Source organism: Mytilus trossulus, chromosome 8, assembly GCF_036588685.1.
Source record: "Mytilus trossulus isolate FHL-02 chromosome 8, PNRI_Mtr1.1.1.hap1, whole genome shotgun sequence".
In the NCBI taxonomy this organism is placed as follows: domain Eukaryota; kingdom Metazoa; phylum Mollusca; class Bivalvia; order Mytilida; family Mytilidae; genus Mytilus; species Mytilus trossulus.
Genome location: NC_086380.1, coordinates 49,173,816 through 49,200,011, shown reverse-complemented (window position 1 = coordinate 49,200,011; position 26,196 = coordinate 49,173,816). Strand labels below are relative to the sequence as shown.

Here is a 26,196-nt window from a genome sequence, read left to right as displayed (position 1 = left end):
AATTCATAGGCAACATGTGTACTAAGTTTCAAATTGATTGAATTTCAACTTCATTAAAAACCACCTCAACCAAAAACTTTAACCTGAAGCAGAACAGACAGACAGACTAATGGACGGACGAAGAGACGAAAGAATGGAGGGACACAGAGACCATGCAGAAAACGTAATGCCCATAAATGGGGCATAATAAATTGGGCATCAAAATTAATTCATAATTTCCTGTTGATATGCACATTGACTTGGCATATCCTTTATTGTCCTTATAATCTACAAAGTTTCAAGAAGTTCTGTTGTGTAGTCTCAGAGAAGTTGCGATTACAAACTGTTGCAAAAGTATATTTTTGACAAAATTCTTAGTGAAAATGGGCATTATACAGATTAGACCGTTGGTTTTCCCGTTTGAATGGTTTCACACTAGTAATTTTGGGGCCCTTTATAGCTTGTTGTTAGGTGTGAGCCAAGGCTCCGTGTTGAAGGCCGTACTTTAACCTATAACGGTTTAATTTTTAAATTGTTATTTGGATGGAGAGTTGTCTCATTGGCACTCACACCACATCTTCCTATATCTAATAACTCCTACAAAATTTTTTGAATGGTAATTACCTGTAGCTACATTTGTATGCACATGTAAAAAGTAAGTCCTTATTATCTACAAAGTTTAATTGAAATTCTGTTGAGTGGTTGCAGAGTATATAATTATGTAGTTGCGATCAAAAACTGTTACAGCAGTATATTTGGCCAAAATACTTAGTTAAAGGGGCATAACTCCTAGAAAAGAAATATTGAATCTTAATTTTCAGTCTATATGCATATCCATATGGTATTTCCTTATTATCTACAAAGTTTCTTGAAATTCTGTTGTGTTTCAGAGGAGTTGCAATGACAAGAAATTTCTGAGTTAAGAGGCATTACTCATAGAAAACAAATTAAATTTCCTGTCTATATCCACATCAACATAGTATATCCTTATAAGATACAAAGTTTCATTGAACTCTGTTGAGTAGTTTCAGACAAGTTGTGATGACAAAATGTTGCAGTTGTATATTTTGCCTAAAAATTAAGTTAATCTGGCATAACTCAAAACAAGAGGCTCTCAAGAGCCTGAATCGCTCACCTTAATTTTTTTGCTTAAATCTCTCATCAATGATAATTTTGGCTTTTCAATTTATTCAAATGATCTTTGAATCCTCATATTTTCTTCAAAAGCCCCAAAAAAATCATTTTCTCATACAAGGAAATAAAATATAAAATTTATACCAGATACTCTGAAACTCATTTAGCCTAAGTTTGGCTGAAATTGATACAGCAGTTTCAAAGCAGAAGATTTTTTAAAGTAAGTCAACATGATGAACAAATTGTGAAAAAGGTCTTTAAAGGGCAATAACTCCTTAATGGGTCAATTGACAATTTTGGTCAAATTGAATTATTTGTAGATCTTACTTTGTTTAACATTTTTGCTATTAACAGTTTATCTGTATCTATTATAATATTCAAGATAATAACCAAAAACTGCAAAATTTCTTTAAAATCATCAATTCAGGGGCATTATACCTGAAAAACCAGTTACCCAATTCGGCTGAAAATTTCAGGACAGGTAGACCTTGACCTAATAAATACTTTAACCTCTTGTCTTATTTGCTCTAAATGCTGGAGTTTTTGAGATATAAGCCAAAAACTGCATTTTACAGTACTGTGTTCTATTTTTAGCCATGACGGCCATGTTTTTTGACGAAATAGAAAATAAAACACAAACTTTATTTTGTACATCCTACTGATCATTCAGTTGAAGTTTGGTTGAATTTGGTTGAGCAGTTTTAGAGAAGAAGATTTTTTAAAGTTAGCAAATATGATGAACAAATTGTGAAAAATTATCATTAAAGGACAATTACCCCTTAAATGGGTTGTTTGATTGATCTGAAAATTTCAGGGCTGATAGATATTGACCTAATGAACATTTATGGCTTGTGTCAGATTTGCTCTAAATGCTTTTATTCTTGAGATATAAGCCAAAAACTGCATTTGACCCCTATGTTCTATTTTGAGTAACGACGGCCATGTTTTTTGACAGATCAAAAATCAAACACAAACTTTGTGCAGGATAATCTAAGGAACAATCATGTAAAGTTTCATTTAAATCCATTCAGTAGTTTCAGAGAAGAAGATGTTTGAAAAATTGTTAACGACGTCGGACGCCAAGTGATGAGAAAAGCTTACATTTCCTTTTGGGAAAGGTGAGCTAAAAATTGAATTGTAATTTCCTGTTTTTATGCATTTCTACATGCGATGTAGTATGTCCTTATTATCTACAAAGTTTCATGCAATTATGTTGTGTGGTTTCAGAAATTTGCGATGAAAAGAACAGGACAGACAGACAGACAGACAATTCACAAAATTATACCCTCCCCAACTTTGTTTTGTGGGGTATAATTATGATTATGATGGTACAAATATCTTGATATAAATAACACTTTTCAAATTCCAGTTTACTACTCGTTGAATACATACCTGTGCTATATCCTCCCAGTAAATATTGAAATCATCATCCTCAATCATAAAACTGTCCATGTGAGCAATTTTATTTCTGTAGTACTGTATCCTGGATAGATCATCACCAACACTGACATGTGTAGGTAAGGGAAGTTTACTGCTGATCTGTATGTCCGTCAGATTTCTGATCAAATTTATCATAAGTGTAATGTCGTACTTTTCAGATGATGGTTTACCTGTAAACATAGAAAAATTTCATTAATAAATTATTTTTGTAAAATTCTATAAACAAGTGTGCACATGCTGAAATGTCTCACCTGTTTTACTGACGCTTGATTTTATGCTGAAATTCTTAAAGATAAAAGCTTTACTACAAGTATCACATACACTAATAACATTATTTAAGATCAATGACAAGTAATAAGGTCAAGGTCAGATAAAAACTGTCACACAGACATGTACACCCTATAATTATTCCATACACCAAATATTGTTTACCCATTGATAAATATGACCAAAACAATTACAAAAACACCAATTTTTTTTAGAAAAACCTACCAAAACACAAACACTTTATGTTTACCAATTGCAACATGTGCAATGAACCATGAAAATGAGGTCAAGGTCAGATAAAACCTGCCAGTCTGACATGTACCTCTAACAATCATTCCATACACCACATATAGTTGACTTGCAGCTTGTAGTATCCTTAAATCACGTAACTTTAACCTGGATCACTGATTCATGAATTAAGGTCGAGGTCAGGTTAACCCTGTCTGACAGACATGTAGACGTTGCAAGGAAACCCATATACCAAATATAGTTATCCTATTACTCATAATAAGTGAGAAATTCACATGACCAAAAAACCTGTAAATTTTTTTCATGCTGTCACTAAACGTGAAAATGAGGTCCTGGACAAGGGCATATAAAAAACGGAAACTTCGTAACATAATTAGGTATCTGCATACAAGGTATGAAGTATCAAGGTCTTCTAACTTCTGAAATATAAAGCTTTATACAAATAGTGTATGGCTCTGCCACCGGATAGTAATACCTATGTCTCCCATAGACTTTCATTGCAGGAGAGACAAAACTCTTATCTACCTTTTACATGTTATATGATTTAATGTATAGGGAAAAAAATCAAAAAACAAAAAAAAAACTTTTTTCTGATCAAGTCAAAGATCATACAAAGCAAAAAAAATTAGTTAAAATCATCATTGAAAGGCAATAACTCAAAAAAGAGTTGTCAGACAATTTCCTCCAAATTATTCTTATTTTTGCTTATTCAAGTTTCATCTATTTATTATAATTCTTAAGATATGAGGCAAAACACAATAATAGTTAAATAAGTCATCAAAGGGCAATAACTCTAATAAGGAGTCGTTTAATGATTTCAATTATGTTGACTTGTTTGTAGAACTTGTTTTGCTTATCATGTTTGCAATTTAAATTTATTGCCTATCAATTATAGTTTTCATGATTACCATGATTACAGGCAAAATAATTTAAGGGCAATAATTCCTAAAAATAATTGTTTGCCAGTTTTGATCTATAGGGACTATTGGTAGCTAAGCTCAACCTTTTGAACATTTGAGCCCAAAACAGATTTTCTCTATTAGTATTTATAAAGGTTATAAATTCAATATATCTGAAGAAACCTGCATTTTACTCCTATGTTCATTTTTTAGCCAAGTTGGCTATCTTGATTGGCAGGCTTATCATTGGACATTTTTTGTTACCAGATATATAACCTAATGATGATTGTGGCGAAATATCATGAAAATGCTAAAATTTGGCAAAAAGGTTTTAAAGGTGATATTTTTTGTGAAGAACGACAGTTTAAGCATTGACAAGAAACAACAAAGATTCAAGAGGGACGCAAAGTGATAAGAAAAGCTCACTTGTACCTTTCGGCCAAGTAAGCTTAGAATTGGTAAAAATTGTCATGAAAGGGTTTTAACTCTAATAAGAAGTCAACTCACAATTTCAATTATGCAAATTGCCAACTTATTGATCATTTTGATAAATTTTTCAACTTCAAGCTTCTCTCTGTCTGTCATAGTTTCACTTCAAGATAATACATGTGTGTAATAGACAAATGAAAAGATGTAAAGGAATGATAAACCAGATGCTCCCAAGGGTGCAGCTTTATAGGACCACAGAGGTCAGCCCTGAACAGTTGGGGCAAGTATGAATCAACATTCAAGCTTGATATAGCTCTGAATTTGGATTATGATTAAATAGTTGACACAGCAAAGGTTTCTGACACAAAATGAATGTGGTCTAATGAACTTATGAATTTATTTTTTTGCTTTTGAGCAATAATACACTACTAGGCTGTTATTATTAATTCCCTCAAAAGAAAAATATTTGAAGAAAAACATGAAAAATTCTTCTAAATTTCTGAAATCTGAAATGAGAAAATTTTTACTGCATCCCCCCACAAATTCTTATTTACCCCTCCCCCTTTCCCTTATTCCAAAAATAATCTAATAACTACTCAGTTAAATACATCATAAAATATTAAAATATAAAATGACACAGTCATGGTAAAAATTAATATTAATAATTGATCATGTTAATTGTTAATAGTACATTCATGACATTGTAACTTCTAAAAATAAATTTACAACTACACATCTGAAGACAATCATCATTTCTTAATACATAATTTTCAAACAGTGTAACGGAGGTAATCAAACATATATATTACAGTATTCTTTAAATTTTAATTGAATTACCTCCCTTAAACTGCTTTTGAATTGTCTAAATTATCCTTTAACCAGACAAACCCTTGTTTTCCCCCTTTTTGCCCTCTATTACTGCATGACTTGAGCCATAACCCCCCATAACCATCCCTTTGTAGAATGGAAACTTGTGGTATAATTTTAGAGAGATTTATACACTTAAACACAAGTTATTGACTGAAAACTGCAAAAATGCTTATTTGGACCCCTTTTTTGGCCCTTCATTCCTAAACCTTTGGTTTATGATAACCCCCAAAATCATTCCCAAACTTCCTTTAGCATGTTTAGTGGTTATAAACATTGTATTAAAATTTTATTGGTTTCTTTTTACTAAAACTAAAGTTATTATCAGGAAACCATCTTTGAACGACGCTGACCATGCTGACAATGAAGACACCTCTTCCTACAACAACGACGACTACAGGGTTCTTATTTCAATGTGTATTATGGTTTTCAAAATAATATCCAATCTAGCATTCTCCATTCTCCTCTGTTTCTAAAGAATTTCCAATCTCAATTCAATTAGGTGATAAAAATTAAGACTTTGACTTAGCAAATGGTCCGAGAACACAATTAATTCGTAGTGCATTTCTTTTAGAACATAAAATGAAAATTTAAAAAATCCCACCTGCGCTTTCTCAATGAAATTTTTACAGTGTGTTGTACTACTTTTGGGACAAATTATATCAAAAATATAGAAAACTTCATCGCCTCTAACTCAAAATATGGACAATTTTGTGTTTAGAGTGTCTTGAAATCTTTTGACAGCTTCCGAAGTGCTAATTTTTAACCTTTTTCAGCTGGACCAAATCACTACTTTCCTGTAAAATTCTGGACCCAAATTTTTTTACAGTGTAGTTTCAACCCCCTACTTACAATTTGAGGCATTAAACATGGAGAAATAAATTTGGAAGGGGTATAAAAATTATTGGCAAGTAACCCACTGTTAACACTAGGGACTATTTTCGTGAACAAGGAAAATCAAGGGACAACAATGGTGGTCTCGGACCAAATGCTTAGAATATTCCCGAAAAATAATCATTTTTTTTTTACTATTTTGAGGATTTTTTTAGGTCAAAGGACCATAACTCTGCACAAAATCATCAGACCAGAACAAAATTCTAACTTGATCTGGAAATTATCATGATAAAAAAAACTAGAGGCTCTAAAGAGCCTGTGTCGCTCACCTTGGTGTAAGTGAATATTTAACAAAGGACGCAAATGGATTCATGACAAAATTGTGTTTTGGTGATGGTGATGTGTTTGTACATCTTACTTTACTGAACATTCTTGCTACTTACAATTATTTCTATCTATAATGCAGTGTATGTAAAGTGCGGATCCTAAAATATCATTTTTACTGTATATGCCATAAATGTTTAATGTAGAATGATAAATAAACAGCGAACTTTTTTTAATATTTGAAGAAAATGAAGAAAATTAGTTAAAATGTATATGTTCAGAAAAACAAAATACATGTGTAATACTAATAAAACAAAGAAAGAGATGCGAGCGGGGTTTTATCGCGCCTAAAGCCATCCAGCTGTGAAATATATACCAAAATAGGTGAATATTTATGACATTTCACGAACAGATCGTGCAGGTACTTTATAACTAACAGGTAAGATGGTGTTGCAGTAAAAAATATTCATTTTAATCCAATTAATAAAGTTGTATAACGTAGAATATGTTTTGTCATTCAGTTTCTTCATATTTAACTAAATTCCACTATGATGATTTCGTAATGCTAGTCATGTTTACTGTCGAATAATGATACTATTCTTTCATTTTAACTGTGGAGCGAATCATTAGTATTGTATATGCGGTGCATTTTCAGTGTATAATTATTTTTTTTTATCTATTATAGCTCATTTCTTCAAGCATGTTGAGCAAGACTTTAGTTGACTTGCTTGCTTTTCTTTTATTGGATAACACCCAATTTAATTCAAATATTAAACATACAGGTTAAACTTTGCCTATTCATATTGTTTTAAAATGTCAATCTTATTTACAAAGTTTATATAAACAATTACACAAACAAAGCAAGCAAGCCAACCAGAGTTTTGCTTTACATGCATTAGGAAATTAGCTGTAAAGCCTTAATTTAGCCGACTGGCTCAAACAATAGATAAAGTAAGAGAAAGATTTGATAAAATTTAACTTACGGAGGAAAGTTTGGTTTTAAAACACTCTAATAAATTCAATAGAAATAACATTTATTTCAAATGTATTCCAATTAGTTTCTTATAAAGCGTATATGGATCTTTATCCTTATTTTTTTTACCCATTTCCATGACACTTCACCACTAATTACGTACATCTTGATATAGATTGAACCTCTGTTTTCCCGTTTAAAAGGTTTTACACTGAAGCCGTGTATAACTTGCGGTTCGGTGTGAGCCAAGACTCCATGTTGAAGACTGTATTTTGACGTATAATGGTCTACCTTTATAAATTGTGACACGGATGGAGAGTTGTCTCATTGTCACATACATGTACGACAGCTATATATGGCTCAAAAACGAAACGAGACGGGATAAAGACGGGATAAAAAAATCCACGCTACTGTTTTAATATATTTATAATGGGCTTAATATGAGTCAGAATATAGTAAAAAAGTGGGTCGCATTTGGGTATAAGCGTGACGCTAGATTGCCGATTTTCTGCAAGCGTGACAGGTGAAAGTCAAATGATTGTGTCGTGAAAAACGAGAAATGAAGTCTAGCGGGACACGGATAATTACAAAAAATGAGAACAGCATAGTATAAGCGGGATACGGGAATCTGACAAAACAATAAGCGGAATACGGGAATCTGCCAAAACAGTATGCAGGATCCAGGATCAGAACCCCCCAATGAGACCCCAGAAAAAGATATTTTTGTATATTCATCCTATTGTTACAGTCATGCCGTCAATAACAAATGTATCCGATGCATGCATTTTTTATATTTTTGGTCCCTTTTTCAATTTTGTGGGGTCCAAATTTATAGATGAAAGTCCTTTAATATAGATATTTGGGATTCCTTCACATGCTGAATCTAACCGTGTATCTAGTTTGGAGATTTTTTGCCTAGTTTCTGAAATAGCCCACATAGAGTTCCAAAGGGTCTAAAATCAACAAAAAAGAATTGTAGCATGCATTTCGTGTACAATAACCCAAATGTGTATGGTTTTACCTCTGCAGTAGTATCAATTCGCGGATCTAGAATTTTTCATTTTGAGAATCGCTTTTGATACAAGTTTGAAAAGCTATATATTTGATGAAGAACATGAAGAATGAATGAGGAGTTTGTTTTTAAATTTGAAAATACATGTGGGTGGAATCAGAAAAAATGAGGCAAAAGTGTGACGAGCATAGTAAAAAATAAACATATTTTTTGGGGTTCAGGATTTGTCTCACCACCTTCACCATATCATTTATTTTATGAAACTTAAGTGTCCAGACAAAGCATTAAGACATTAAGAATAATTTTAACTTTCAATAACTAACAAAATCAGTAATTTGAACAAATACAACTAAACATATACACATGATTTACATCAATTAAGAATACATTAAAAGCATAAACATATTTCCTATTAATGCCAGGTTGATTAAGGAACATTTGGATACCAAATTCTCTATACATTATCGCCATCAATTTGAAAAAAATCCTGTTTTAGCACTTTATGTATGGCAGATTATGAATGACCTGGTTATAAAAGTTTAAATACAGAAAAAAATTACTTAAGAATATTAACAAAAACACCTTTCCATTAAAGACACAACTTTTGGTAACAATCAGCAAAAAAAAATATACCAATATAGGCTACACTTTAAAAGTAATCATCTTTTTAGAAAAGCATCCATTTCTGGGATTTTGTCACACTCCTGACATATTTGACACATATCATCTATATCAAAAAATATATAATATGAATGCATTTATCACATGTTGGAAGAAAAGTATCAAAAACCAGAAGGCAATTCTATCGAAATTTCATGAAATTATTGAATATATAGAATATGTTCTCTTTTTTTTTTAATCAACATAAGGGTGGAATCAGAAAAAATGAAGATTTTAACATATTGGGGCATATTGTTTCCCCCATTTTATTTAGGAAAGTAAATTAAATGTCAAACCAACAAGTTCAATACCAGCTAACTTGCAGCCACATTTCAATTAGATATCTTGTACCAGCCAAAAGTTTTATTAAAAAAACATGTCAAATTTGTCAGGAGTGTGACGCTTTTTGTGTGACAGGATTTTTTTTTAATAATTTACATGTTGAGTAAAAATTATTATGATGAATGCATGTATATGAAGATGGTTTATAATCATTCTTCAATACTAGGTTTTGTAGATTATAGATTGGTGTTATCATTGCACAAATATTATGTAAATAAATATACATTATGAAAAGGTATGTACCAAAAATTAATATTGGCAAAATTTGATAATTTCTAAATTAAAGTGTTATGGTTGTATTTTAAAGGAGTATTTGTGTGTAAAACTGGTAAGTATTTATTGTATACATGTATAAGCTATCCATAAAAGGCTATACAGACATCCTGAGGTGCATAATTCACATATTGGATTAACTTCTATACAAGCACCCAAAAATGTCAGGAGTGTGACAACTGTCAAATTTATATAATGCTTTTCATCTTACATTGTTATTTATTTTTCAGAAGCACCTGTTCCATAGAGAAGAAAAACATTTAGTGCAGCTGTGATAATCTATATGTTGAATCTACACACTTGATTTTTAGATGTCAGGAGTGTGACACTTTTTTTATACATTCAATGACATATATTGTTTAAATTTTGTATTTACTAACCTTCTTCTATCAAAATTTTGACACCAAGTAACAATGGATCATTTTTTTTAATATGTAATTAAAATTTAAACAATGTCATTGAATGTATAAAAAAAGTGTCACACTCCTGACATCTAAAAATCAAGTGTGTAGATTCAACATATAGATTATCACAGCTGCAATAAATGTTTTTCTTCTCTATGGAACAGGTGCTTCTGAAAAATAAATAACAATGTAAGATGAAAAGCATTATATAAATTTGGTACATGTTTAAAGACAGTTGTCACACTCCTGACATTTTTGGGTGCTTGTATAGAAGTTAATCCAATATGTGAATTATGCACCTCAGGATGTCTGTATAGCCTTTTATGGATAGCTTATACATGTATACAATAAATACTTACCAGTTTTACACACAAATACTCCTTTAAAATACAACCATAACACTTTAATTTAGAAATTATCAAATTTTGCCAATATTAATTTTTGGTACATACCTTTTCATAATGTATATTTATTTACATAATATTTGTGCAATGATAACACCAATCTATAATCTACAAAACCTAGTATTGAAGAATGATTATAAACCATCTTCATATACATGCATTCATCATAATAATTTTTACTCAACATGTAAATTATTAAAAAAAAATCCTGTCACACAAAAAGCGTCACACTCCTGACAAATTTGACATGTTTTTTTAATAAAACTTTTGGCTGGTACAAGATATCTAAATGAAATTCGGCTGCAAGTTAGCTGGTATTGAACTTGTTGGTTTGACATTTAATTTACTTTCCTAAATATAATGGGGCAAACAATATGCCCCAATATGTTAAAATCTTCATTTTTTCTGATTCCACCCATGTATCATAAATCCTAAAGTCATCAACTGAGTTTTTTCATTTGTTGCAAGTGCATTTATCACATAATTATACAATAAAAATTCCTCGCATCTTTGAAAATTCTACATTAATAATGACTGCACTAACAGTGATAATTCATCGCATCTATAGTTAAAATGGATCGCTTTCAATATTCGATATGCTATATTATGATGCTTTTATAACACTTATTTGAACTTTAATGCTATCTTTGTATATCATAAAGACATATCACAATGAAAATATGTTAAAACTTTCCTTCAAATCACTTAAATTGATATTTTCAAAACGTAAACAAATACAGTTTTCCCATGATCCTTTATTCTACAATAGACAAACCCGCATATAATAGTAAAAATGAACTAGCTGGATTGGCACTTTATATACACTGTAATGGCCCAGTAGTTAAAGTGGAAAATGTTAGTAAAAATTTACAAATTTTATGAAAATTGTTATAAATTAACTATAAAGGACAAAAACTCCTTAGGGGGTCAATTGACCATTTTGGTCATGTTGACTTATTTTTAGGTCTTACTTTGCTGTCCATTATTGCTGTTTACAGTTTATCTCTATCTATAATATTATATTCAAGATAATAACAAAAAACAACAAAATTTCCTTGAAATAACCAATTCAGGGGCAGCAACCTAACAACAGGTTGACTGATCCATCTGAAAATTTCAGGGCAGATAGATCTTCACTTAATAAACAATTTAACCCTTCGGATTTGCTCTGAAAGCTTTAGTTTTTGAGTTATAAGCCAAAAACTACATTTTACCCCTGTGCTCTATTTTTAGCTGTGGCAGCCATTTTTGGTTAGTTAGCCGGGTCACGCCACACATTTTTTAAACTATATACCCCAATGATGATTGTGGCCAAGTTTGGTTTAATTTGGCCTAATAGTTTCAGAGAAAGGATTTTTTTAAAAGATTACTAAGATTTACGAAAAATGGTTAAAAATTGACAATAAAGGGCAATAACTCCTAAAGGGGTCAACTGACCATTTTGGTAATGTTGACTTATTTGTAAATCTTACCTTGCTGAACATTATTGCTGTTTACAGTTTTAATATCTCTATCTATAATAATCTTCAAAATACTAACCAAAAACAGCAAAATTTCCTTAAAATTACCAATTAAGGGGCAGCAACTCAACAATGGGTTGTTGGATTCATCTGAAAATTTCAGGGCAGATAGATCTTGCTGCTGGCCATGACAGACCTGATTAACAAGTTTACCCCTGTCAGATTTGCTCTAAATGCTTTGGTTTTTGAGTTATAAGCCAAAAAATGCATTTTACCCTGATGTCCTATTAGCAATGGCGGCCATCTTGGCATGTTTGCTGGGTCACGCCACACATTTTTTAAACTAGATACCCCTATCATGATTGTGATCAAGTTTGGTTTAATTTGGCCTAGTAGTTTCAGAGGAGAAGATTTTTGTAAAAGTTAACGACGACAGATGAAAAATGAAGGATGACGACGATGCCAGGCGCTGGACGCCAAGTGATGAGAAAAGCTCACTTGGCCTTTTAGGCCAGGTGAGCTCAAAGTCAGCTCAAAATCTGGAAGCATATGTAGAAAAATGTCTGAAAAAAGGATTTCAGCAATTTTCAAAGTTGTAAACCCTTAATTTGGCAAAAATTAGGGGAGCAGAAAGAAACACAAACTTGATCTGCAACTCATCATGGTTAGCTCACATACCAAAATTCAGCCCAATTATATCTGAAAGCATTTAGAAAAAAGGTCCATATAACTGTGATTTTCAAAATTTTATCAAAGTCCAAAGCCTGAAAATGCAGTAAAAATAAGCTGAGCGGAACGAAACTTCGACTAGATCTATAACTCATCACGAGTTAAACACATACTAAAAATCAGCCAAATATCTGAAAACCTTTAGAAAACAAGTCTGTATAACTGTGATTTTCAACAATTTAGCAAAGTCCATTGCGCGTAATTTCTGCAGAAATAATTGCAGCTGAAGTAACAAAACTCACATGCCAAAAATTGTCCCAATATCTGAAAGTGTTTAGAAAAAAACTCAGTTTAATGGTTTGTTGCAGAATGACGTAAAAATATATTATTAACCTACTACACAAAATGTATCAACAAATATTCACAAACCTTTTGAAGGAAATAACAATGTCCACTGGTGCTGATTTATTCTGTTCATCCTTTGAAGTTCTCTCAGTTTGCCACTACATCTGTTGAGAGTTTCTTGTAAGCAGTCAGGATGGAGCTCCGTGTCAAACTTGAGTCGAACTGCACGTTGTGAGATTTTTAGTATAAGAAGACTTATCTTTATATAATTTGATTCTTCACTGGATATTTCTGTTGCCATGGTATCAAGTAAAAGAGTAGTTGATGAATCTAAAAATGATCATAATGATAGAACTTTAGCATAGACTTATATTAATATATTCTCCACAAGTTTTATATCATTATATGTAATAGACTCTTTGACTTTGCATATCATATTATTTCATCGCATTAGTATCCCTAACTGGTCATTGTCCTCTTAAATTATTTCAATCCTAAAACCAAATAATTAGGTTTCCTCAACATGTGGAAGCTGTTAAACAATACTCCCTTTTCCATATAAAACTAAATTTTTGGCCTTTAATTCCTAAAGTTTGGGGCAATTACCCCAATCTCTTACCCAGTTTTCACATTCAGATATGGAACCTTGTAGTACAATTCCAGAGAGATCCATACACTTGCACACAAGTTATTGTCCGGAAACTAGAAAAAAAACTTGTTTTTGTCCCCTTTCTTTCAGGCCCCTTATCCTGAACATTTTGGGCAATTACCCCCAATCTCATACTCAGTCTTCCCATTTTGATATGAAACCATATTTATGGTACAACTTGAAAGAGATCCATACACTTACACACAAGTTATGGTCCGGAAACTACAAAATTTGCTTGTTTTTTACCCTTTAAGGCCGCTTATTTCTAAACTGTTGGTACAATAAACCCCAAAAACAATCCTAACCTTCCCTTTGTGGTATTTAACCCTCTGGTAAAATTCAAAGGGATTATTCACTTTAACTAAAGTCATTGTCCCAGAAACATAAATGTCTTTAGACAACACAAACAACAACAAAGACGAAGACAAGGTCATACCAATTATGCCAATATATATGACACAAAATTTGTTTTCAAGTTGAATAAAAGCAAATCTAAATTATTCTAATATACTGATGATGATTTATAATGCATATCAAATTGTTCCAGTTTGTCAATACATGTTTCTTGGTATTGCACATGTAACGCACAAACTCAGGTTTTTGTCTGACTGATCACAATGTCTTTACACTAAACATGCTAAATGCATTGGATGTTGGATGTGAACTGATTGATATTTTAGTCTAAGATGCATGAATTTTTTCTATTAGTTGTTATATTAGCTTTGGGTAGGCTGTCAGTGACTGCTGATTCTCTAGGATCTGTACTTAGTGTCTGCATGTGCATTCATTGATATTATCAGGGATGATTCCACTATATAGTTTAGGGCCGCCTTGCGGCCCTTAAATCTGCCAGCGGCCCCAACAAAATGTTTGTGAATATAAATTCCCAATTCAGGAAAATAAAATAAAAATCGGTATTTCCGGAAAAGTTTCAGTCACCAATTATGGCAACTATAATTTTTCATAGTTTGTCGTCAAAACGTAGTAAAATCTCAATAAGAATGCTGTCAGACCTCGGCAAAGAACAAATTCAAATTTTGATATAAAATGGATGAATAAATTTTAATGAGCGCTGATCTTATAAAAGCAGATCGCCCAGCAGAGCCGGTTATGTAACTTGATTTGTAAAAGAAGTTATTTTATATTTTGTTCTATTTCCTCAAAAGATAAAAATTTGAGCGTTTTTGAAAATAATATTGATGATAGACCATTTATGAAATATGAGCTCCCCCCCCCTGAAATACGATGTCACCATTATGGAACTGTTTCAAAAGATATAAAAATGATCCAAATAATTTTAAAATTTATATGATTGATTGTTGGTTGCTTAACGTCCAGTGGCAAATATTTCATGCATATTCAGGACGAGTTTAAAGTTTATAAGATATCTTACATGATAGTTCATGAGATATGTTAAAAAACTTATGAGATTTCTTTTATCATTTTATAGTTTATAAGATATCTCATATATTTTTCTTATAATCGATATTAGATATCTTCTTTATTATATAAGATATCTTAGAAAAAAGATTATTTAAGATATCTTATATATGAGCCAGTCCATGCGAAAAGGTACAAAAACGAAAAATTTACGAAATTCTAAAAAGTGTGCATAATTATTGGTAGTAGACTTGTGATTTATAAAACACATTTACTTTTCCTCATATTATTAAGCTGTGAGCTACACGCACCTGTAAGTGTTGAGACCTTCCCTCCCTTAGTTTTATCAAGATTTTAAATGAATTATTTCAAATATTTCAATCATTTTCAAAGTACAGTTTAAATGGCTTGATTTACCAATTGATAATGTTAACCCCGGTAACAGTGTGGATAAGACTAGCACTTACGATGCTGATATCAATGCAATCTAACTGGGCAACGGTTCGAATCCCCTGCAATTAAGGTTGATTTATATAATATTTAATAACTTAACTTAACTTAACTTAAATTAAGGTTGATTTATATAATATTTAATAAATTAATATAATATTTAATAACTTAACTTAACTTAACTTAACTTTCAATTTCTAAAACACAAGATGTCATAGTTTTTGTATTTTTCCTCATGTTTTAATGTTGTCTTACTTTCTTTAAATTATTGACTTTTGTCTCTGTAGTGTTGTAAATTTTTAAGTTTCTGGTCGGTATAGCATTAGTTCAGGGAACAAATGATTTTACACTTGCTCCAATACCAAAAATTCAGATATTTCTACGTCTTTTTCTGTTTTAATTGACAATATCGGCATAGAATTGACAATCTTATGAATGTTTACATTACTGTAAAATTTTTTTGGATAAAATCGTTTTTCAAAAATACTATAACAAACTTTGATAACGTGTCCTGTAAAGTTTATCAAAAGGACTTTTTGTACCTTTTCGCATGGACTGGCTCATATCATATAAGATATATTATTAGAGACATCGTATAGAAATTATGAGATCATTCATATAATATATCTTATATAATTTCTTTAAGATGATATCCAATAAACTATATAAGATATATCTTGTATAAAAAATGTTTATAAGATATATTTCATATATTTAATGAGATATATCTTATAAACTTTGGAAGATATCTTATAAAGTATATAAGATACATTTTTATCATATGTTTAGTAGTAAATACAGTAGTTTTGCATATGTGATAAATAGCCTGCTGTTTAATCCATATCGCGCAACTTTGATGCGCACCCTTTATCGCATACCCTTTATCACACCCCTACCCTTTATCGCATACCCTTTATCACACCCCTACTTTTTTTTTTTTTTTTTTTTTTTTACATAGTCAGTTTTGGTTTTTTTTTGCTTAAGAAAAATTATCCTCAAAATAGGTAAAATTTTTGAATGACGTCATTGTTTGGTAATGTGACGTCACGAACGTCGAGTTTTCATATTGTATGTGATGTCACAAATTTTTAATACAATAATAAACAAAATATTTTTAAAACAACAGCACGCAAATTGTAAGGTAACCCAGGTGCTTCGGATAAGTAATTGATCAGTTCTTGTAAAAGGCCTTTGAAACAAGACAAAAGTAGAACTGAACAGTGCTATGGATCAGAAAACAGTTCATATAATATAATACTCTTCTGTTGAAATATATGATAAAGTGTATAATGCATGGCAAAATCCGTATCACATGCCGTATCACCCTCGACCAATATCATCCCTCGGGCTGATATTGATGTCTCGGGATGACACGACATATGATATGGATTTTGCCATGTATTATTCTCTATGTATCTTATAGGTATATACGATATCTTATAAGTATATACGATATCTTATAATTATATACGATATCTAAGTATAAAATATATAAAATATCTTATTATATATATAAGATATCTCATATAATATATAAGATATCTCATATAATATAAGATATCTCATATAATATATAAGATAGCTTAAAAAAATTAAATTATATAAGATATCTCATATATTAAATGAGATACATTTTGTATCTTATAAAAATCTTATATGTTATATAAGATATCTTATATATTATGAGATAATTTGAGATAATTTGAAATTCGAATAAATTGCTGAACTGCTTGCCATAGGTTTATGTTAGCTGGAATAAATGCCTTGTTTACCAAAGTTAAGATGATAGTGCATCATGTGCAATGGTATTCATGTAATACAACTTCCCTGGTCTGAATCCAATAACTTCTTCAATCAGTGTACAGGTGAAACTTAATATACATTTTCCGTTTTTACAGGTCAGGAAATGATACTATTTCTTTTTAGGTTGTATGCATAAAAAATTCCCAATTGGGATAAAAATTCCCAATTTGATGTTAAAGGGACCCATTTGAAAACACCTGGAATCATCCCTGATTATAAAATAAACAAGGGCAAGATACACTACCAAACAATATTTTTCCTCAAACTATTACAATGTATTATATCTTGACTATGATTTCTTGTTTAAATCTTCCATCTATTTACATTTAAATGAACAGAATAAGGAAAGTCAAATAAGTTTGTGAAAAAAAAAAAGTTACAAAAAGTCAATATGTTGCCAGAAAATGGCTCTGTAGGTGAAATAACATGTTTCTGCACATCTTGCATGGTTTATATATTTTGTTTAGTATTATAGCTTGGCACAGGTGCATCCATATGACCTTGAAGTTCTACTACTGGAATACTATGGTTACATTAATAAGAAGAATACCCAAGTTTGTCAGGAATGTAACAATTGAGTTCAGATGTTATTTTTTTAGAACAATGTTGTCATAGTTGTTGTTTTTTCTTGAATTTCAGTGTAAAATTTAAATTACCTGTTGCAGTTTATCAGAAACAAGCATGCCATTATTGGGGCCTTCATTGCTTTTATATGCTCAATACTCCTATGCCAGGAGTGTAACACAAAAAAATGTTTTATTTTAATGTTAATTGCAAAGGGAAGTCATTGGAAGAAAAACAAGCTGATAACTATTTAAAAACAAGAGGCTCTCAAGAGCCTGAATCGCTCACCTTAATTTTTTTGGTTAAATCTCTCATCAATGATTATTTTGGCTTTTCAATTTATTTAAATGTTCTTTGAATCGTCCTATTTTCTTCAAAAGCAAAAAAAAAATCATTTTCTCCTATGTTCTATTTTAGCCATAGGAGCTATGTTTCTGACATACAAGGAAATGAAATATAAAATTTATACTAGATACTCTGAAACTCATTTAGCCTAAGTTTGGCTGAAATTGATACAGCAGTTTCAAAGGAGAAGATTTTTTAAAGTAAGTCAACATGATGAACAAATTGTGAAAAAAGTCTTTAAAGGGCAATTACTCCTTAAGGGGTCAATTGACAATTTTGGTCAAATTGACTTATTTGTAGATCTTACTTTGCTTAACATTTTTGCTTTAAACAGTTTATCTGTATCTATAATAATATTCAAGATAATAACCAAAAACTGCAAAATTTCTTTAAAATCATCAATTCAGGGGCATTATACCTGAAAAACCAGTTACCCAATTCGGCTGAAAATTTCAGGACAGGTAGACCTTGACCTAATAAATACTTTAACTTATTGTCTTATTTGCTCTAAATGCTGGAGTTTTTGAGATATAAGCCAAAAACTGCATTTTACCCTGTGTTCTATTTTTAGCCATGACGGCCATGTTTTTTGACGAAATAAAAAATAAAGCACAAACGTTATTTTATACACCCTACTGATCATTCAGTTGAAGTTTGGTTGAATTTGGTACAGTAGTTTTAGAGGAGAAGATTTTTTAAAGTTAGCAAATATGATGAACAAATTGTGAAAAATTGTCATTAAAGGACAATAACCCCTTAAGGGGTCAATTGACAATTTTGGTCATATAAACTTATTTGTAGATCTTACTTTGCTGATCATTTTTGATGTTTACAGTTTATCTTTATCTATAATAATATTCAAGATAATGACCAAAAACTGCAAAATTTCCTTAAAATTACCAATTAAGTGGCAGCAACCCAACAATGGTTTGTTTGATTCATCTGAAAATTTCAGGGCTGATAGATCTTGACCTAATGAACATTTTTACCCCATGTCAGATTTGCTCTAAATGCTTTCGTTTTTGAGATATAAGCCAAAAACTGCATTTGCCCCCTATGTTCTATTTTAAGTAATGGCGGCCATGTTTTTTGGCGGATCAAAAATCGAAGCACACACTTTGTGCAGGATAATCTTAGGAACAATCATGCTAAGTTTCATCCAAATCCATTCAGTAGTTTCAGAGGAGAAGATTTTTTAAAGTTAGCAAATGTGATGAACAAATTGTGAAAAATTGTCATTAAAGGACAATAACCCCTTAAGGGGTCAATTGACAATTTTGGTCATATTAACTTATTTGTAGATCTTACTTTGCTGATCATTTTTGCTGTTTACAGTTTATCTTTATCTATAATAATATTCAAGATAATAACCAACCAGATGCTCCGCAGGGCGTAGCTTTATACGACCGCAGAGGTTGAACCCTGAACGGTTGGGGCAAGTATGGACACAACATTCAAGCTGGATTCCGCTCTAAATTTGGATTGTGATTAAATAGTTGACACAGCATAGGTTTCTGACACAGAATGAATGTATTCAAATGAACTTAAAATTTTTGTTTTCTCTTAGAGCAATTCACTATGCTGTTGAATATTAATCCTCTCAAAAAAATGTTTGAAGAAATTTTCTTTTTATTTATGAAATTTCAAATGAGAAAAATTGAACCCAATTTTTTAATCACATCCCCCTTTCCCTTATTCCAAAACTAATTTCAATTAAAATATTCTAATGGAGTTTGCAACAATTACTACTCATTTAAATACATCATAAAATATTAAGATGTAAAAAAACTGCTTGTTATCACTGAATAATTACATTAGATGTAAGTTTCATTATAATACGTTATTCTGATTGGCTAACATGTTATTCCGTAAACAATTGCATCAGACAATAACATTTATCATGCATGATGACACGAGGTCCCACAAAAAAGTGCACAGGTGAATTAAATAAAACTGGATAAAAATCGTGTTTTCATGATTTTAGCTAAAAAAATGTAATTATAAGTATTGAATACTTCTTTTTGAAACTTTATAGGGTTGTAAAAGCGTTGACCGTGCGTACATTTTTAGAATGAAGCGCTTCCGCGCTTCATACAAAATGTACTTCGGTCAACGCTTTTACCACCCAATAAATTTACAAAAAGAAGCATTCAATTCTTAAATGGTAAAGATTATTTAAATTTATCAGTTGGTAGTAAAAAGTGAATATACATTGTATATTGTTAATAACAAAGATTTAAGTTAATTCTGGACAAAGAAAAATAACTCCAATGAAAAAAAATTCTTGCAGATATTTCTTGCTTACTATACTGGACAAAGAAAGATAACTCTTAATTAAAAAAAAATTGGCTATTTCACAATATTGTGAAATTAGATATTTCTTGCCATTGCACAATACTGTGCAATTGAAAAGACTTGCTATTGCACAATACTTAATATAATAATTTTAGATCCTGATTTGGACCAACTTGAAAACTGGGCCCATAATCAAAAATCTAAGTACATGTTTAGATTCAGCATATCAAAGAGGGTCTAGAATTTAATTTTTGTTAAAATCAAACTTAGTTTAATTTTGGACCCTTTGCACTTTAATTTAGACCAATTTTAAAACTGGACCAAAAATTAAGAATCTACATACACAGTTAGATTTGGCATATCAAAGAACCCCAATTATTCAATTTTTGATGAAATCAAACAATGTTTAATTTTGGACCTCGATTTGGGCCAACTTGAAAACTGGGCCAATAATCAAAAATCTAAGTACATTTTTAGATTCAGCATATCAAAGAACCCCAAGGTTTCAATTTTTGTTAAAATCAAACTAAGTTTAATTTTGGACCCTTTGGACCTTAATGTAGACCAATTTGAAAAAGGGACCAAATATTAAGAATCTTCATACACAGTTAGATTCGGCATATTAAAGAACCCCAATTATTCAATTTTGATGAAATCAAACAAAGTTTAATTTTGGACCCTTTGCGCCCCTTTTTCCTTAACCGTTGGGACCAAAACTCCCAAAATCAATACCAACCTTTCTTTTATAGTCATAAACATTGTGTTTAAATTTCACTGATTTCTATTTACTTAAACTAAAGTTATTGTGCGAAAACCAAGAATAATGCTTATTTGGGCCCTTTTTTGGCCCCTAATTCCTAAACTGTTGAAACCAAAACTCCCAAAATCAATCCCAACCTTTCTTTTGTGGTCATAAACCTTGTGTAAAAATTTCATAGATTTCTATTAACTTAAACTAAAGTTATAGTGTGAAAACCAAAAAAATGTTTATTTGGGCCCTTTTTGGCCCCTAATTCCTAAAATGTTGGTACCAAAACTCCCAAAATCAATACCAGCCTTCTTTTATGGTCATAAACCTTGTGTTAAAATTTCATAGATTTCTATTCACTTTTACTAAAGTAAGAGTGCGAAAACTAAAAGTATTCGGACGACGACGACAACGACGACAACGACGACGACGACGCAGACGACGACGCCAACGTGATAGCAATATACGACAAAATTTTTTTCAAAATTTGCGGTCGTATAAAAACTGCAAAATTTCTTTAAAATCATCAATTCAGGGGCATTATACCTGAAAAACCAGTTACCCAATTCGGCTGAAAATTTCAGGACAGGTAGACCTTGACCTAATAAATACTTTAACTTATTGTCTTATTTGCTCTAAATGCTGGAGTTTTTGAGATATAAGCCAAAAACTGCATTTTACCCTGTGTTCTATTTTTAGCCATGACGGCCATGTTTTTTGACGAAATAAAAAATAAAGCACTTACTTTATTTTATACACCCTACTGATCATTCAGTTGAAGTTTGGTTGAATTTGGTAATGTAGTTTTAGAGGAGAAGATTTTTTAAAGTTAGCAAATATGATGAACAAATTGTGAAAAATTGTCATTAAAGGACAATAACCCCTCAAGGGGTCAATTGACAATTTTGGTCATATTAACTTATTTGTAGATCTTACTTTGCTGATCAATTTTGCTGTTTACAGTTTATCTGTATCTATAATAATATTCAAGATAATGACCAAAAACTGCAAAATTTCCTTAAAATTACCAATTAAGTGGCAGCAACCCAACAATGGTTTGTTTGATTCATCTGAAAATTTCAGGGCTGATAGATCTTGACCTAATGAACATTTTTACCCCATGTCAGATTTGCTCTAAATGCTTTCGTTTTTGAGATATAAGCCAAAACGTGCATTTGACCCCTATGTTCTATTTTAAGTAACGGCGGCCATGTTTTTTGACCGATCAAAAATCAAAGCACACACTTTGTGCAGGATAATCTAAGGAACAATCATGCTAAGTTTCATCCAAATCAATTCAGTAGTTTCAGAGGAGAAGATTTTTTAAAATTAGCAAATGTGATGAACAAATTGTGAAAAATTGTCATTAAAGGACAATAACCCCTTAAGGGGTCAATTGACAATTTTGGTCATCATAACTTATTTGTAGATCTTACTTTGCTGATCATTTTTGCTGTTTACAGTTTATCTTTATCTATAATAATCTTCAAGATAATAACCAAAAACTGCAAAATTTCTTTAAAATCATCAATTCAGGGGCATTATACCTGAAAAACCAGTTACCCAATTCGGCTGAAAATTTCAGGACAGGTAGACCTTGACCTAATAAATACTTTAACTTATTGTCTTATTTGCTCTAAATGCTGGAGTTTTTGTGATATAAGCCAAAAACTGCATTTTACCCTGTGTTCTATTTTTAGCCATGACGGCCATGTTTTTTGACGAAATAAAAAATAAAGCACAAACTTTATTTTATACACCCTACTGATCATTCAGTTGAAGTTTGGTTGAATTTGGTATAGTAGTTTTAGAGGAGAAGATTTTTTAAAGTTAGCAAATATGATGAACAAATTGTGAAAAATTGTCATTTAAGGACAATAACCCCTTAATGGGTCAATTGACAATTTTGGTCATATTATTGCAAAGCCTATCATAGTTTTCCACAGATTCACCTGCAAGTTACCTGTCCATTTAAACTTTTGTAAGTTCTATTGTCCCATCTAACAAATACAACAGGTTATGTTCTCTGTATAGTTTACTTGATGGGACCTTTAAATTTCTTCTAGGAGAAATCTATCACTCATTGATTAATTTACCTGAACAAAAAAATGAACTGTCAATGATGGAAATACATGTACAAATAAGTAATTATTAAACTGCATGTGATGTTGTATTTATTCAATTTATAACACATTTTCTATCTGTTTGATATAAACACTGATTTAAAAATTAAAAGTTGATTTCTGATCAAATTTCAACATTTTACCTGTTAAAATTTTGCTATTTTTAAGACTTGTTCACAAATAAAAACTTAAAATGATAGTGTTTAAATAAAGGTCTTCATACATGAATTCTTTATAACTGAAGAACCATGAAAAACATGCAGATTCTTTGAAACATAAATGCATGCAGTACTTAAAAAAAATCAGACATAAACTTTTTATAAATACTGTGCTTATCCAGTGACCTTTGGGGTATCACAATAGCAATGACTAAAACAGTTTACCAAATTGCAGTTAGATTTGTACTCCAACTAACTAATCAACTGGTAAAATATTTTAGCAGATTGCTCAAGTAAAATTTTGTTAGTATGAAGTGAGTGCTGTAAAATAAAAAGTAATTCTTACCATCCAGAGCCAGTTAGTTGATACCTTTGTCAATCATTTCTAACAAAAATAATATCTTTCAATAGTATGAGTAACTGAATAAAAAGGTCTAATTTTGACATGGAAACTTCTATCATCAATAAATATCATCAATGAATAGTTCCAAACATTGTTTTGTAGGTGTATATTTTATAGCTTTGCCTTCTAAGAGAAAGTTATTGAGCAATTGTGATTCGAATAACATTTTCTATACAAATTACTGATCTGCTGGCATTAAAGGGATATAATTTTTATTGAGTTCAAATGTACACTAAAAATCTAATCAGGGTTTTAACAGCTTTTTTCAATATTTTAAATCATCTTTCATAATTAAATAAATTTCATTGTTCTTTTCAGAACAGAGGATAAAAGTTGAATAATCACAGAAATTATGTTACAAACAAATTAAATGGGGAAATTTGATATTTGTCAGACAGATCAAAATTTTGCTAATTATCAATCATGTAAATTATTTCCCTTTAATGCCAGCAGATCAGTAATTTGTATAGAAAATATTATTTGAATCACAATTGCACAATAACTTTCTCTTAGAAGGCAAAGCTATAAAATACACACCTACTAAACAATGTTTTGAACTAATCATTGATGGTATTTATTTATGATGGAAGTGTCCATGTCAAAATTAGACCTTTTTATTCAGTTACTCATACTATTGAAAGATATTATTTTTGTTAGAAATGATTGACAAAGGTATCAACTAATAAACTGGATCTTGATTGTAAGTATTACTTCTTATTACTTCTAACTTTACTGCACTCACTTATACTAACAAAATTTCACTTGAGCAATCTGCTAAAATATTTTACCAGTTGATCAGTTAGTTGGAATAGAAATCTAACTGCAATTTGGTAAACTGTTTTAGTCTTTGCTATTGTGATACCACAAAGGTCACTGGATAAGCACTGTAAATCAGTGCTAATATTGAACAGATTGAATTTATATTATTGATATTGAATAAATACTGTATCACATGCAATTTATGTGAGTTTATACATGTATTTCAATCAACAAAGAAGATATTTTTTTGGTCAGGCAAATTAATCAATGAGTGATAGATTTCTCCTAGAAGAAATTTAAATGTCCAAGTGAATAAACTACACAGAGAACAATAGCTATTGTATTGATTCAATGGGACAGGTAAACTTGCAAAAGTTTAAATACCTTGGTAAAGAGCAGACGACTCTGTGGAAACCTTTCATTTGGTTCGCTATAACTTATTTGTAGATCTTACTTTGCTGATCAATTTTGCTGTTTACAGTTTATCTTTATCTATAATAATATCCAAGATAATGACCAAAAACTGCAAAATTTCCTTAAAATTACCAATTAAGTGGCAGCAACCCAACAATGGTTTGTTTGATTCATCTGAAAATTTCAGGGCTGATAGATCTTGACCTAATGAACATTTTTACCCCATGTCAGATTTGCTCTAAATGCTTTCGTTTTTGAGATATAAGCCAAAACGTGCATTTGACCCCTATGTTCTATTTTAAGTAACGGCGGCCATGTTTTTTGACCGATCAAAAATCAAAGCACACACTTTGTGCAGGATAATCTAAGGAACAATCATGCTAAGTTTCATCCAAATCAATTCAGTAGTTTCAGAGGAGAAGATTTTTTAAAGTTAGCAAATGTGATGAAAAAATTATGAAAAATTGTCATTAAAGGACAATAACCCCTTCAGGGGTCAATTGACAATTTTGGTCATAATAACTTATTTGTAGATCTTACTTTGCTGATCATTTTTGCTGTTTACAGTTTATCTTTATCTATAATAATATTCAAGATAATAACCAAAAACTGCAAAATTTCTTTAAAATCATCAATTCAGGGGCATTATACCTGAAAAACCAGTTACCCAATTCGGCTGAAAATTTCAGGACAGGTAGACCTTGACCTAATAAATACTTTAACTTATGTCTTATTTGCTCTAAATGCTGGAGTTTTTGTGATATAAGCCAAAAACTGCATTTTACCCTGTGTTCTATTTTTAGCCATGACGGCCATGTTTTTTGACGAAATAAAAAATAAAGCACAAACTTTATTTTATACACCCTACTGATCATTCAGTTGAAGTTTGGTTGAATTTGGTATAGTAGTTTTAGAGGAGAAGATTTTTTAAAGTTAGCAAATATGATGAACAAATTGTGAAAAATTGTCATTTAAGGACAATAACCCCTTAAGGGGTCAATTGACAATTTTGGTCATATTAACTTATTTGTAGATCTTACTTTGCTGATCAATTTTGCTGTTTACAGTTTATCTTTATCTATAATAATATTCAAGATAATGACCAAAAACTGCAAAATTTCCTTAAAATTACCAATTAAGT

The 26,196-nt window shown here is 30.9% G+C and overlaps 1 protein-coding gene across 1 annotated transcript in view; it reads right to left on the bottom strand.

The window, feature by feature from the left end:
• Positions 1-26,196, bottom strand: part of LOC134681084 (uncharacterized) — a 95,447-nt gene that overhangs the window by 39,742 nt on the left and 29,509 nt on the right. Inside the window, exons 3-4 of the mRNA XM_063540502.1 lie at positions 13,049-13,294; positions 2,506-2,723 (exon numbers count right to left, since the gene is read on the bottom strand). Coding sequence (XP_063396572.1) covers positions 2,506-2,723; positions 13,049-13,294 — 464 coding nt within the window. The remainder of the gene's footprint in view (positions 1-2,505; positions 2,724-13,048; positions 13,295-26,196) is intronic.